Below are 14,104 nucleotides of genomic sequence, written 5' to 3' on the forward strand. Positions count from 1 at the left end.
CAAGGACGTAATAGAATCAGCATTTATTTATTTGTCTGTCTGTATGACTTTTAGCAGGATTATGTCAAAACTACTGCACGGATTTTGATGAAATTTTGACCATAGATATTAGAGCATGGAAGACTTCATTCAATTTTGGAGGTGTTCCAGATCCAGATTCTGGATCATGATTTCACTTTATATAGGCTTTGAAGGATTACGTAAAAAAAAATATTTCACAGATTCTCACTAAATTTTCACCACAGATAGACTGATAGATATTAGGGCATGGAAGACTCCACTGAATTTTGGAGGTGATCAAGATCCATATTGGCAGACTTCAGAAATCTCGGATTGCTCTCCTTGTTATTATCTGTGACACAATGGTTAAAATCACGTGTGATTTGGCTAATATTTTGAATTTCATGGCAACTTGCCCTTGGCACTAAAGTTAAAGCATATCATTAAGTTGGACAAAAATGCATTTGTCAAAAAAGAAGGAAAGAAACACATTAACTTTTTCATGTGCTGTATTTCGAAAATGCTTTGAGATAATGACCTCAAGCTTTGGATTTGTCCTTGAGCCCTGCAGAGGTGCTTTTGTAATTTATTTTTATTTTTAAATATAACTTTGTGAAGGCGTTACCTGGGAGCCTCTGGTTCATTAAAGCCATGCTTCAGTCTGCTAAAACATGATGCAAGCGTCATATAATATGATTAATTTTACATTTAATCATCGACCATTTATCAGCACGGTGACGGTTTTCTGACGTCATGGTCACTGCGCATGCGCAGTCTATCTGCTGTGATTGAACACTCACACCCACTGATCTGTGTTCACACCGCAGCCTGCGCTTCCGGGGTGGCTTCAAAACAATCTGTGTTATTGTGAATAATTTCTCTGTTTGTGATCGAACATGATGTCAGTATCGGGTTTTTTGTTGCTGATGTTGGCGGCGTCGCTGTGTCCCGGTAAGACGGCCTCCATCACTGCGGCAATGCTAACGTCATTAGCATTTATCACCAGCGTTCACTTTCTCTCTGTTTGCCTGAAGGGGACTGCAGGTTCATCGGTGACGACACGCTGTTCACACAAGACACTGTGGTGAGAAATATTTCTGTTCCTCTCAATGCTAAGGAATTTAAAGGGGTCGCATTTTGCGTCTTTTTGATAGTTTTATACTCATACTCATGTCTCAAGAACATGTCTGCAACTATATTTTGCACATCGTGGACAAGCGACAACCATAGACATCCCATAATAGGCAGGTATTTGGTCACGTGACCTGGAGTGCTGAGCCGCCCGTCTTGGAAGGTTGAAGCGCTGCTGCGGTCTCACTGTCAGTGGAAAATTCATGCTTTGTGCTTGTAATCGCTGTCGATTCTCTGGCCGATTTCTTCGTCGTTATTTACATTTAAGACGTGAAAACTTGTGAACTTGTGCTTTGGTCAATTCAGATACGTAAATTTGATTTCTGAAGTCAGAGTTATCATAACTGTTGGTCCTTTCTCCCTGCGAATGGAGCGTAAAATGGGCCTGCTGTCAATAGAAAACTCATGTCATTAGTCAACTCTCTGGCTGACTTCTTTTTTTCCCCCTCTGTGCTTTGATAGTGAAGGATAAGAACAAAATCATAAGCGGAAGAGGCAAAACAGACGGTAAAGCCAGAGCCAAAGCAATGACTCGCTCCTCCCGTGCTGGATTGCAGTTTCCAGTCAGCCATGTCCACCATCTGCTGGGGGGGGGTGCCGGAGCCCCCGTTTGCCTGGCTTCTCTGCTCGAGTCTCTGGCCGCTGAGATCCTGGAGCTGGCTGGCGGTGCTGCTCAAGACAGTAAGAAGACTCGTATCATTCCTGCAACGATGAGGAGCTCATGAGCGGTGTTGCCGGCTGGTTCGGGGATCTCGGCGGTCGGGTGCTCGAGCGCGGTCACCGGATGGGTGGGGGCTCCAGCACCCATGTGCGCCGCATGATTGCCTTTCCTTGGCTGGCAGTGGGTGTGGTTGGCTGGGGGCTGCATTCCAGCACTGGATGATTTCATTCTAATCCTTTGTTGTCAAAGCACAGAGAAATAAAACAAAGAGGAATCAGCCAGAGAGTTGACTGATGACATGAGTTTTCTATTGACAGGAGCCCCATTTTACACTCCATTTGCAGCCTTATAGGGAGAAAGGATCAACAGTTATGATAAATCTGACTTTAGAAATTGAATCTATGTATCTGAATTGACCTAAGCACAAATTTTCATGTCTTAAATGTAAATAATGGTGAAGTCAGCCAGAGAATCAACAGTGATTACAAGCGCAGAGCATGCATTTTCCACTGACTGCGAGAGACCGCAGCAGCGCTTCAACCTTCCAAGTTGGCGGGGCCACGATCTGCTCGGGACAGGCCTTTTGTATAGCTCGACACTATCTAGTAAATCTGGCAACAACACTCGAGCCAGACCCGGTGGCGCCAACTGAGCGGTCTCCACCAAAAATCAGTCTGCCTGCCTTGCCTGTGCATGCGTCATTAGCCGCGGTTCACGGATTATCACCTCGTTTCTGCTTAAAACTGCACTCCATTCATCATCTATCTCAGCGACAGATATCTGAAGCTTTTGTACAACAGTCATTTCCACATAAATTCAACATTATTTCATCAGAAAAGATGGAGGAAGTGATCAGATTGCCGAGGCTGCATGAGCTGCTAGCTGATGCGTCAGTCATTTCGAAGTGTCACGGAGTATTGCCTCATTTGTGCTTAAAACTGACTTTAGAATGATTTAAGCGCGACAGCCATTAGATCTGTAAATGCGTGCAGTTATTTGTGTGTGTGTGTGTGTGTGTGTGTGTGTGTGTGTGTGTGTCTGTGTCTGTGTCTGTGTCTGTGTCTGTGTCTGTGTGTGTGGAGACTTGTCTGCACCACCATGGCTACATACCTTCACACCACCAGGGGGAGCAAGCACCAATGATCTCAGTTAGTGTTCCTTAATTGAGAGAGAGGCGTCAACTCAGAACATGGCACCATTTTGGGCCCAACTGTGCTGAACTACTGAATGGACCTTTAATGTTTTCAACATTTTTTAAATCATTTAACCACATACAGCAACACATCCAGGTACAGGTGCTATCAAAGTAAATATAAACATAGTTAAGCTATCAAATTTACATAAATTTACAATTCATGATGAGCTATTTAATTAATTTAAAGCCTGATTTATGTAGCTGCAGCTCTGTAACTCCGTGTTATGCAATGACGTGTGACAGCTTTAAAGTTCTCCATCTCTGGATTATGCTTTGTTCTGGATTAATTTGTCCCTCAACAATCTTTTCTTTCTACAATCATCTCCTCCAAATCAAAGCAGGGGTCGAAATACATTTTTTAACCTACTTGGACTGATGCTAGTAACAAAAAAATTACTTGCACCAAAAAAAAGTTACTTGCATAACCAAAAGTCAGTCTTATATCAACCTTAAAATTCCTCCTCTGATGTGTCAGACTCTTCCTCTCTGGGGAGAGCTTGCCGCTGCTGCTGCTGCTGCTGCTCTCCCCTCAGTTTTTTTTTTTCACATGCATGTGCGAATGAATTGTCCGTGAAGATTATTTTATTTATTAACTACACAGATGTATAATAAAACAAATGGTGACTGCTTTATAACACAATTATGACAGAGGTTGAGGGGAGAGAGAGCGAGGAACTACAGAGCCCTGGAAGTGTCATCGCAAAACGTTTTGCATTGTGGAGAGAATGTGTGCACATTTTATTATATTGTGCGCACGTTTTATGATATTATGTGCACGTTTTAAGCATTGTTTGAGTAAAACAAGGACACAATCTACTTAAACGTGGCCACAATTTGTAAAACGTGCACTCAATATTGTCTTGACACATAATTGTTGGCTATTAGCCAACAAACCAGGAGACAGTGTAATACATTTCCCCATTAGAAATGGATCTGGTCAGGGTATATCATCATGGTTTGGGCGCACAAGTACATACAGAGAACTCCAGCTGCCCAGCATGGCATCATCTGGAGTTTAAGCACATTAAAAAGGACGCTGAGGGCGAAGCGTCTCCCCGTCGTGAGTATGACAATTTAGGTCATATTATGGAGTTCATTTTGAATGAAAGGAAAACGTGCGCACGTTTTATTAATTCGAGGGCTCAATTAAATGAAAACGTGTGCACGTTTTCCTGGCTGTGATCATTTGTGTGCACGTTTTCCTTTAATTGAGCCCTCGAATTAATAAAACGTTTTATTAATTTGAGAGCACGTTTTATTCATTTGTGTGCTCAGTTAAAGGAAAACGTGCGCACAGATTATCATGGCCAGAAAAATATCACTTTAAGTGACCTCTCTCGGGTTCCGTAAAGTTTTTTGTTTTTTTTTACATGCGCGCACAAACTAACTGTCGTGAAGATAATTTTATTAACTACACAGATGTATAATAAAAAAAATGGTGACTGGTTTATAACACAATGATGACAGAGTTTGAGGGGGAGAGAGAGCGAGAACTGCAGCCAGTCAGTTTTTTTTTTCTTTTCTTTGTTTACATGTGCGCGCACGAACACAACAAATGGAGCACAGCAACTCTCTGTGTGTGAGTCATAAAACGCAGGGAAGACGAAGACAACACACTGGAAATTGTTTTTTTTCCTTATTTAGTCCTTTATTGTTTCATTCATTCATTTGAAGAGTTTCAGTCAGGTTTTAGAATTCATAGTACAGAAACAGCATTAGTGAAGGTTACAAATGATCTTCTTATGGCCTCGGACAGTGGACTCATCTCTGTGCTTGTTCTGTTAGACCTCAGTGCTGCTTTTGATACTGTTGACCATAAAATTTTATTACAGAGATTAGAGCATGCCATAGGTATTAAAGGCACTGCGCTGCGGTGGTTTGAATCATATTTGTCTAATAGATTACAATTTGTTCATGTAAATGGGGAATCTTCTTCACAGACTAAAGTTAATTATGGAGTTCCACAAGGTTCTGTGCTAGGACCAATTTTATTCACTTTATACATGCTTCCCTTAGGCAGTATTATTAGACGGTATTGCTTAAATTTTCATTGTTACGCAGATGATACCCAGCTTTATCTATCCATGAAGCCAGAGGACACACACCAATTAGCTAAACTGCAGGATTGTCTTACAGACATAAAGACATGGATGACCTCTAATTTCCTGCTTTTAAACTCAGATAAAACTGAAGTTATTGTACTTGGCCCCACAAATCTTAGAAACATGGTGTCTAACCAGATCCTTACTCTGGATGGCATTACCCTGACCTATAGTAATACTGTGAGAAATCTTGGAGTCATTTTTGATCAGGATATGTCATTCAAAGTGCGTATTAAACAAATATGTAGGACTGCTTTTTTGCATTTACGCAATATCTCTAAAATTAGAAAGGTCTTGTCTCAGAGTGATGCTGAAAAACTAATTCATGCATTTATTTCCTCTAGGCTGGACTATTGTAATTCATTATTATCAGGTTGTTCTAAAAGTTCCCTAAAAAGCCTTCAGTTAATTCAAAATGCTGCAGCTAGAGTACTAACGGGGACTAGAAGGAGAGAGCATATCTCACCCATATTGGCCTCTCTTCATTGGCTTCCTGTTAATTCTAGAATAGAATTTAAAATTCTTCTTCTTACTTATAAGGTTTTGAATAATCAGGTCCCATCTTATCTTAGGGACCTCGTAGTACCATATCACCCCAATAGAGCGCTTCGCTCTCAGACTGCAGGCTTACTTGTAGTTCCTAGGGTTTGTAAGAGTAGAATGGGAGGCAGAGCCTTCAGCTTTCAGGCTCCTCTCCTGTGGAACCAGCTCCCAATTCAGATCAGGGAGACAGACACCCTCTCTACTTTTAAGATTAGGCTTAAAACTTTCCTTTTTGCTAAAGCTTATAGTTAGGGCTGGATCAGGTGACCCTGAACCATCCCTTAGTTATGCTGCTATAGACGTAGACTGCTGGGGGGTTCCCATGATGCACTGTTTCTTTCTCTTTTTGCTCTGTATGCACCACTCTGCATTTAATCATTAGTGATCAATCTCTGCTCCCCTCCACAGCATGTCTTTTTCCTGGTTCTCTCCCTCAGCCCCAACCAGTCCCAGCAGAAGACTGCCCCTCCCTGAGCCTGGTTCTGCTGGAGGTTTCTTCCTGTTAAAAGGGAGTTTTTCCTTCCCACTGTAGCCAAGTGCTTGCTCACAGGGGGTCGTTTTGACTGTTGGGGTTTTACATAATTATTGTATGGCCTTGCCTTACAATATAAAGCGCCTTGGGGCAACTGTTTGTTGTGATTTGGCGCTATATAAAAAAAAAATTGATTGATTGATTGATTGATTGATTCTACTGGTGCTTATAGTTGATAAAACTTGGATAAAGTTACTTGCACCAGTGCAAGTATAGTATAAAAGTACGTGCACCGCTCGAATAATACGTGTACAAACTAGCACATGCACGTACTACTATTACCTGCAAAGGTAAGCTGTACAATTTTCTCTTTTACCGACTTTGTGCTGTAAAGTTGCAGACTTTTCTGATCCATTTGTAATCAGCGTGCGCACTGCAGAAACTATTAAAATATGATGGGAGATGAAAGCTTGAAAGCAGAAAAGTGTCAAATCACAGCCTTTTCTGTCTGATTTAACAGGTGCACATCAGGCTGCGGCTCCGAGTCTGAACACGGTGTGAAAAAAATAAACGGTCACAGAAATGACTCAGGTCCCATATGCGAGGGGTTTTTAATGGAAATAGAGTGTGATCGGACGGGACATTTTATCCATCAATGGAGCGAAAATCCATTGTACAAAAAATGTTATATACAGTGTTTATTACATGGAAAACAGTACAAAAACGTTTGGACTTTTTTTGTCCGGTGACTGCAAATATTTTGTTTATACAGTGATGGTTTAGGTGAGTTTTACTGTACATGGGACTGAACAATCAGTTTACCTCTCAAAGCTTTGATGATGAAGTTGCTTCCATCCTACACAGCTGACTTTTTTTCCCCAAATGTTTCTTCTGTTTGACTCTGAAGGGAATCTGTACATCTTGAAGCCCTTGCTGTGTCTGTTTGTGCCTCCAAATGCACAGAAACCCGGCATTTTCAGCGAATAAATAAATAAAATAGCTGGATTTACATGCAGACAGATTAACAGTGAACGCTATTTTGAACTCAAGATGAGTCACGTGACGGATTTTTTTCGACTCGTCATGTCGCCGCTCTCTCTATCAGAGCACACTAATATCGGTCACCCCTCCCGTTTAAAGCCTTTCCACCACTTCAAGTTGGATGCAATGCATTCTGGGTAAAATGTACTGATAACTAAATGTGCCCTTATTCTGCAGATTACAATGCTTTATGCTTTGTTAAATTAATTAAGAAATCACTGTTTTGTGACTGCAGTATCTTTTGGTTTGGAGTTAATTGATAAACACATGAGGTGATGATGTCACTTTGGTCTGCAGGAAACAGTGGATTTTTTTAACTACTTTCCTTGCTGGGAATTGTAACCGTATTTGAAAGATGGGGAACTCATAAAAATGTGTCTGTTATGGACAGAGGTTCGAGTGGGACTGAACCGTTGCAGGCAATGGACCCAAATGCAAGGAGCACAGGAAAAACACCTCCGTGTTGATAACCATTTGTAAAATCCAGGCGGCTTTTGATGGCTTTCAGTGGAGTGAGTATATGAGAAATTGTTTAACAGCTGGACATGTTCCAACTTGTCCTTAAGGCTTCCAACAGAGGTGTTTGTCCTGTGGCGGAGCGTCGCGGCGGCTGCGAGCCCACGCTGCAATCTGCCCGCACGTCTTTCATTAAAAAAAAATCTCCTACGGTTCGAGTGGGACCGAACCGTTACAGGCAATGGACCCAAATGCAAGGAGCTGGACACGGAGAAGAGTACAAAGGAAAATATATTTATTTATAATAAATTAAGTAAAAGTGCTGTACTGAGTTGCCTGCAGTACAGCACTTTCTGGCAGTGAAATGAGGGAGCTGCAGGATCCCAAGTCAGTCTTGAAGGATAATATCAACTAAGGGTTCAGGACCAGGTGGAACGCTTGCCTCCAAGACCAGGAACTATGGGGAATAAAGACACACAGGGTGAGTGAATGCACTCGCTGGAGCCTCAAAACAGTCACAGTTCATAAAAGTTTTAACACAGGTTGTTTCAGATGTCAGGAAATAAAGTTATCTTCTCAAGAAATAAAGTTCACTGTTCAGGAATTGTTCATAGTTCATAACTTGTATCCAAAAAGTCAGAGGTCAAGTGTTGCGCATTGTAATGCAGTTCCAATTAAGCAGGACTTGATACAGCTGGGTTTTGAATTGTTTATCAGAATTCATGCAGTTCTTGGAACAGTTCTTTATCATAGCACAATCACAAACAGGAGTGAGTGAGAACGGGATCTCACTGAGACGAGGAGGAACTTAACTGGCATGTAGTCGAGACGCGCTCTACGCCAAGAGCTGAGGAGTTCCAAAGTGATGTTGCTGTGCAAGTAGTCAGAGCCAGGATCCAGGTCCGCTTGGGAGCCGTACCAGAAACCTCTGGAGCATTAGGAAAACCGTTTGCTCTAATACGGGAATTAGAGGGGAGGCTAGCGTTTGCTGCGGGAAGCTTCAGAGTCTTAAGTGCACAGTTGGAAGATGCAGTCAAGGTCACAGGGCGGCATTCAGGTTTGATCCTCTTGGAGACTGCCTGGATCATTGAAGGTGGCCGGTGAGGCAAAACGAGGCAAGCAAGGCAACAGACAAATACGGCACACAAGTATCTGGCAATACATGAACAGAAAGTTTAAATAGTCTGTCAATAATCAGTCACTCATCTGATCCAGGTGTGAAACAAAACTGACGGTGCCATATGGTGGAGAAACTAACACAACACTGGTAAAACAGAGTTAAAACCAGGCTTTGAGGGAAATCCTGACAACTTCTTTGTTTCAGCCATTCATTTCCCAGCATTTCCTGACATTTTGTCAACTAAATCATAATCATGATATAATGATATTATCAAGTGAAGTGTTTTGTTAATGTGTTAGAAATAATGTCTTGTTTTATATTAAATTAGTGATAGAGGATGATAATAAACACAGTGGTGTGAAAAAGTATTGGGCAGTATCATTTTTTTCATAAAAAAAAAAAAAAAAAAACATGCTGCAAAAATAATGAAAAGTACAATAATTTAGAGTGAAAGTAAAAAAAAAGCAACTACTGACTAACCTGAGTCTTTAAAACTGACTTTTGAATGAACTATCTCACAGTTTTAGAAGAACATCACGTTGATCCATTCATTCTTCAGAGATGATTTTGGGGGAGGTGGTGGTCTGGAGATTAAAGATTCAAACGTATGACCACATGATATAAATGGACTATTGCGCTTATATAGTGCTTTTCTATCTGCATCAGACACTCAAAGCGCTTTACAATTTTGCATCAGACAGGAATCATGTAATTGTAGAGCTTTGAGTATTTGCATCAGGTGGAAAAGTGCTGTTGTTCTTTTGTAAAATCACACATTAGAAAAAGTAATTAGGTTTTTAGTTTTAACACTTGGAAATGTTTTCACACTAAAAACTAAAAACCACACACTAGGGTGCTTACATTGTTGTATTACTGTACTGATATATTTATGTTGCTGTATACTATACATTTAGTTAAACTTTAAAACCACAATCTACCTTTATTTAACCAGGTAAAGTCTCACTGAGATGAAAATCTCTTTTGTGAGTGAGACCTGGCCAACAGTAACTGCAGCACACATAATACAAACAAACACCATCATACAACATAAAAGAATAAAAACACAGATATCCAGTTAATGTACAATAAAAGATCAGGATTTTTTTTTTTTTTAAATGGGTGCAGTCTTGAAAGTGATTCAATGAAAACTCTAAAAACATTTACACTGACCAAGAGTGCCCCCGCCCCCCCATTCTTTAAAATTGATTTAAATTGGCCCATTGTAATAAACTGACAGTTTCAGGTCCTTCTATAAATTATTCCAGGTGAATGCAGCAGGGAAGATAAAAGGTTTTTTTGTTTTGTTTTGTTTTGTTGCCAAGTTCAGTTCTGACTCTTAACATTTCAACAATATTGCATGAGTGCAGGCCATGAAGATTTAGGTTCAGAACCATGATATGAAGGCATCAAACCAAGGATAGAGATGAGCAATCTTAATGTATTTGCATGGGATTTTTCTTGTTCGTGTCAGTTGTTCGTCACAGGTACTTTCCTAACCAGTTTCAGCCAAGTTTCTGAAACACACGAATAAGAATCTACTTGAATTCTGGCACAACCCCGTAATCAGTGGTTAAATAAAAGAAAACCACAACATCCCTGTCATGGTGCAGTAACAGCCTTTCTGTTTTGAGCAATGGATGAGTGAGAACTATGGAAACTTCCTTTTGTGCACAGATAATCTTTTTTATATCACCCTGATTTTATTGCCTCAGTTTAAATTGATAGGAAAAGTATATGATTTATCAGCCCTATTTTTTCTTGTATCTCATGAGGGCTGGTTTACAAGTGTAGGCCAGATTTTTTTTTTGTAATATATGATAAATAGACAGACAAACACATTCACGCACACCAACAGTGAATTTAAAGTTTACGTTTCACCTAACCTGCATGTCTTTGGATATAGGTGGAAGCCACACAAACACGTGGAGAATATGCAAACTCCACACAGAAAGGACCCAGGAGGGAAGTCATCCTTTCTTGCTGTGAGGCAACAGTGCATATATATTTGACCGAATGATAAAGTGTGTCCAAAGTTTGACTGGTACCTTGTGTGTGTGTTTAATATAGAAACATTGTAAGTTGTTAATCTTCTTACGGGTGCTCCCTGCTTGTTTTTGTTTTCATCCTTGTGTTATCAGCTCTGTTCCTCTGTAACACACACAAGGTACAGCTGGGTGGTTAATCACCGCTGTGCATTTGGTCTGGTGTCGGCAACCGAACGGTCCCCCCTAAGAATCGGTCCACACTACCTTCACTGCGCATGCGTCATTAGCCGTGGTTCATGGATTATCACCTTGTTTCTGCTTAAAACTGACTTTAGAATGATTTAAGAGGTTTTACCCTGTCATCTGATGGTTAATAATCCCATTAATCCATTTGATCGCTTTGGGTGAAGACAGTCAGACTCACAGGAGTGGCTAAGCTCCAAAATGACGCATGCACAGTGGAGGCAGGGTGGACCAATTTTTAGGGGCGGACCGTTCGGTCTGCGACACTGGTGCATCTTTGTCTGTCAAATCCAGTTTCACCAAGATGGTACACAGAACTAATCAATGTATGGCAGGCTACATCGGTTACTACCTTCAGCTCATTTTTCTGTCTGTCTCCTTTTATTCTGACATGGAGTATCCAATGTTCACCTCATTGAAAAGAGAGGTGCTGAGTTCTTTTTGTGTTTGTCTGTGCTAGCATGTAGGACCAGGTCTGCATGATGTGCTCTTCACATTTACAATAATGACAAAACAAGTCTTTGAAAACATTTTCTTTCCCCTATGTTTTGTTAGATTTCTTATCATAAGTAAGCAGTGGTGGACACAGCTAACCAAAAAATTAGCTTCGATAACCATTAATCAGATAACTGAAAAGTTATCTTTTATGACGATAAACAGATAAACTGCTAAAAAATTTATCTTCATTAAAGATAACCGATAACTTTTGTATTGATTCGGATGCGGCCACATCAGATTACACTGTCGGCTTCTGTTAAACCAGTTTCACTTTAAGCGCCGTAGGGGCTGCTGGGTAAATTCAAAGATCACAAACACACAAGAATGCACGAAAAATTAATGAATAAAAAATTAAAATCCCTAACACTGTCATCTTTCAAAAGCAGTAAAACAGTATTAAAAGTCACAATTTATCTTGGTATTAGATACACCGTCATTTATGAACTAAAAAACTGCTGCTTTTTTCACGCTCTTTCAACCCTGTGGCTAAACAACAGAAATACGTCCATTAATGCATTGATTGGCAGAGTAAAATACACATAGTAAATACAAATTCTTACCTGTTAGTTTCAGTGGTATTCATCTGAAAAAAAAAATCGTCCTGAGATTATCCAAAATGGTCTAAACGGTGAAGAAACATCCCTCTGTACACAGCTGAGTATCGGCGATACAGTCAGCCACAAAGAAATAAAATAAAATAATGTTAAAATTAGTCCATTTTGTTTTTGTGTCGAGCAGACAATAACACTTCTTCATACATGTTGAAGTTTCTTAGATCTTGTTAAAATCATGTCCGTAGGTGCTTTTAATGTCTAAATTATGAAACAACATGACACGTAAGTGAGTAGTCGGATTGTATACTCACTCAACGCGAGTGTCTGACTTGGCAAGCACAGCACCTTATGACTGATCAAGTATACAGTGAGGAAAATAAGTATTTGAACACCCTGTGGTTTTGCAAGTTCTCCCACTTAGAAATCATGGAGGGGTCTGAAATTTTCATCTTAGGTGCATGTCCACTGTGAGAGACATAATCTAAAAAAAATCCAGAAATCACAATGTATGATTTTTTTTAAATAATTTATTTGTATGTTACTGCTGCAAATAAATATTTGAACACCTACCAACCAGCAAGAATTCTGGCTCACACAGACCTGTTAATTTTTCATTAAGAAGCCCTCTTAATACTGCACTCTTTACCTGTATTAATTGCACCTGTTTGAACTTATTTGTATAAAAGACACCTGTTCACACACTCAATTAATCACACTCCAACCTGTCCACCTCAAGACCAAAGAGCTGTCTAAGGACACCAGGGACAAAACTGTAGACCTGCACAAGGCTGGGATGGACTACAGGACAACAGGCAAGCAGCTTGGTAGAAGACCACAACTGCTATGATTATTTATTAGAAAGTGAAAGAACCAAAAAATGACTGTCAGTCTCCCTCGGTCTGGGATTCCATGCAAGATCTCACTTTGTGGGGTAAGGATGATTCTGAGAAAGCTCAGAACTACACAGGAGGACCTCGTCAATGACCTGAAGGGAGCTGGGACCACAGTCACAAAGATTACATTAGTAACACATGATGCTGTCATGGTTTAAAATCCTGCAGGGCAGCAAGGACCCCTGCTCAAGCCGGCACATGTCCAGGCCCGTTTGAAGTTTACCAGTGACCATCTGGATGATCCAGAGGAGGCATGGGAGAAGGTCATGTGGTCAGATGAGACCAGAATAGAGCTTTTTGGAATCAACTCCACTTACCATGTTTAGAGGATGAGAACAACCTCAAGAAAACCATGCCAACCGTGAAGCATGAGGGTGGAAACATCATACTCTGGGGGTGCTCTTCTGCAAAGGGGACAGGACGATTGCATCGTATCGAAGGGAGGATGGATGGGGTCATGTATTGCGAGGTTTTGGCAAACAACCTCCTTCCCTCAGAAAGAGCATTGAAGATGGGTCATGGCTGGGTCTTCCAGCATGACAATGACCCCAAACACACAGCCAGGGCAACTAAGGAGGGGCTCCGTAAGAAGCATTTCAAGATCCTGGAGTGGCCTGGCCAGTCTCTGGACCTGAACTCAATAGGAAAATCTTTGGAGGGAGCTGAAACTCCAAACCTGAAAGATCTAGAGAAGATCTGTATGGAGGAGTGGACCAAAATCCCCGCTGCAGTGTGTGCAAACCTGGTGAAACACTACAGGAAATGTTTGACCTCTGTAATTGCAAACAAAGGCTACTGTACCAAATATTAACATTGATTATACAAATACTTATTTACAGCAGTAACATACAAATAAATTATTAAAAAATCATACATTGTGATTTCCGGATTTTTTTTTTTTTTTAGATTATGTCTCTCACAGTGGACATCCACCTAAGATGAAAATTTCAGACCCCTCCATGATTTCTAAGTGGGAGAACTTGCAAAACCGCAGGGTGTTCAAATACTTATTTTCCTCACTGTACAAGTTCATTGCAACCCAAGCTTTGTAGTCTTTTTCATGTTTGTTGTTTTCATGTTTGCTAAACATTTAGAGATAACATGCTGCCAGTTTATTCGCCCAATAAAGTTATTAGAGGGTGTAATTGCAGTGTTTATTGTTGTCAAAAATAATGTCCTCTCCGAAACTATTATACAATATTGCAGCTCA

At 40.6% G+C, this 14,104-nt stretch overlaps 1 protein-coding gene across 2 annotated transcripts in view; it reads left to right on the forward strand.

Moving 5' to 3' along the window:
- The first annotated feature begins 793 nt into the window (after positions 1-793).
- The window catches only part of sftpbb (surfactant protein Bb), a 55,283-nt gene continuing 41,972 nt past the window's right edge, over positions 794-14,104 (forward strand). Inside the window, exons 1-2 of one of the 2 annotated variants that reach the window (XM_034170340.1) lie at positions 794-951; positions 1,035-1,084. In XM_034170340.1, coding sequence (XP_034026231.1) covers positions 897-951; positions 1,035-1,084 — 105 coding nt within the window. In that variant the 5' untranslated portion in view covers positions 794-896. Of the gene's footprint in view, positions 955-1,034; positions 1,085-14,104 lie in introns of both variants that reach the window. The other variant, XM_034170341.1, reaches the window with a different exon arrangement.

This window comes from Thalassophryne amazonica, chromosome 5 (assembly GCF_902500255.1).
Source record: "Thalassophryne amazonica chromosome 5, fThaAma1.1, whole genome shotgun sequence".
Taxonomy (NCBI): domain Eukaryota; kingdom Metazoa; phylum Chordata; class Actinopteri; order Batrachoidiformes; family Batrachoididae; genus Thalassophryne; species Thalassophryne amazonica.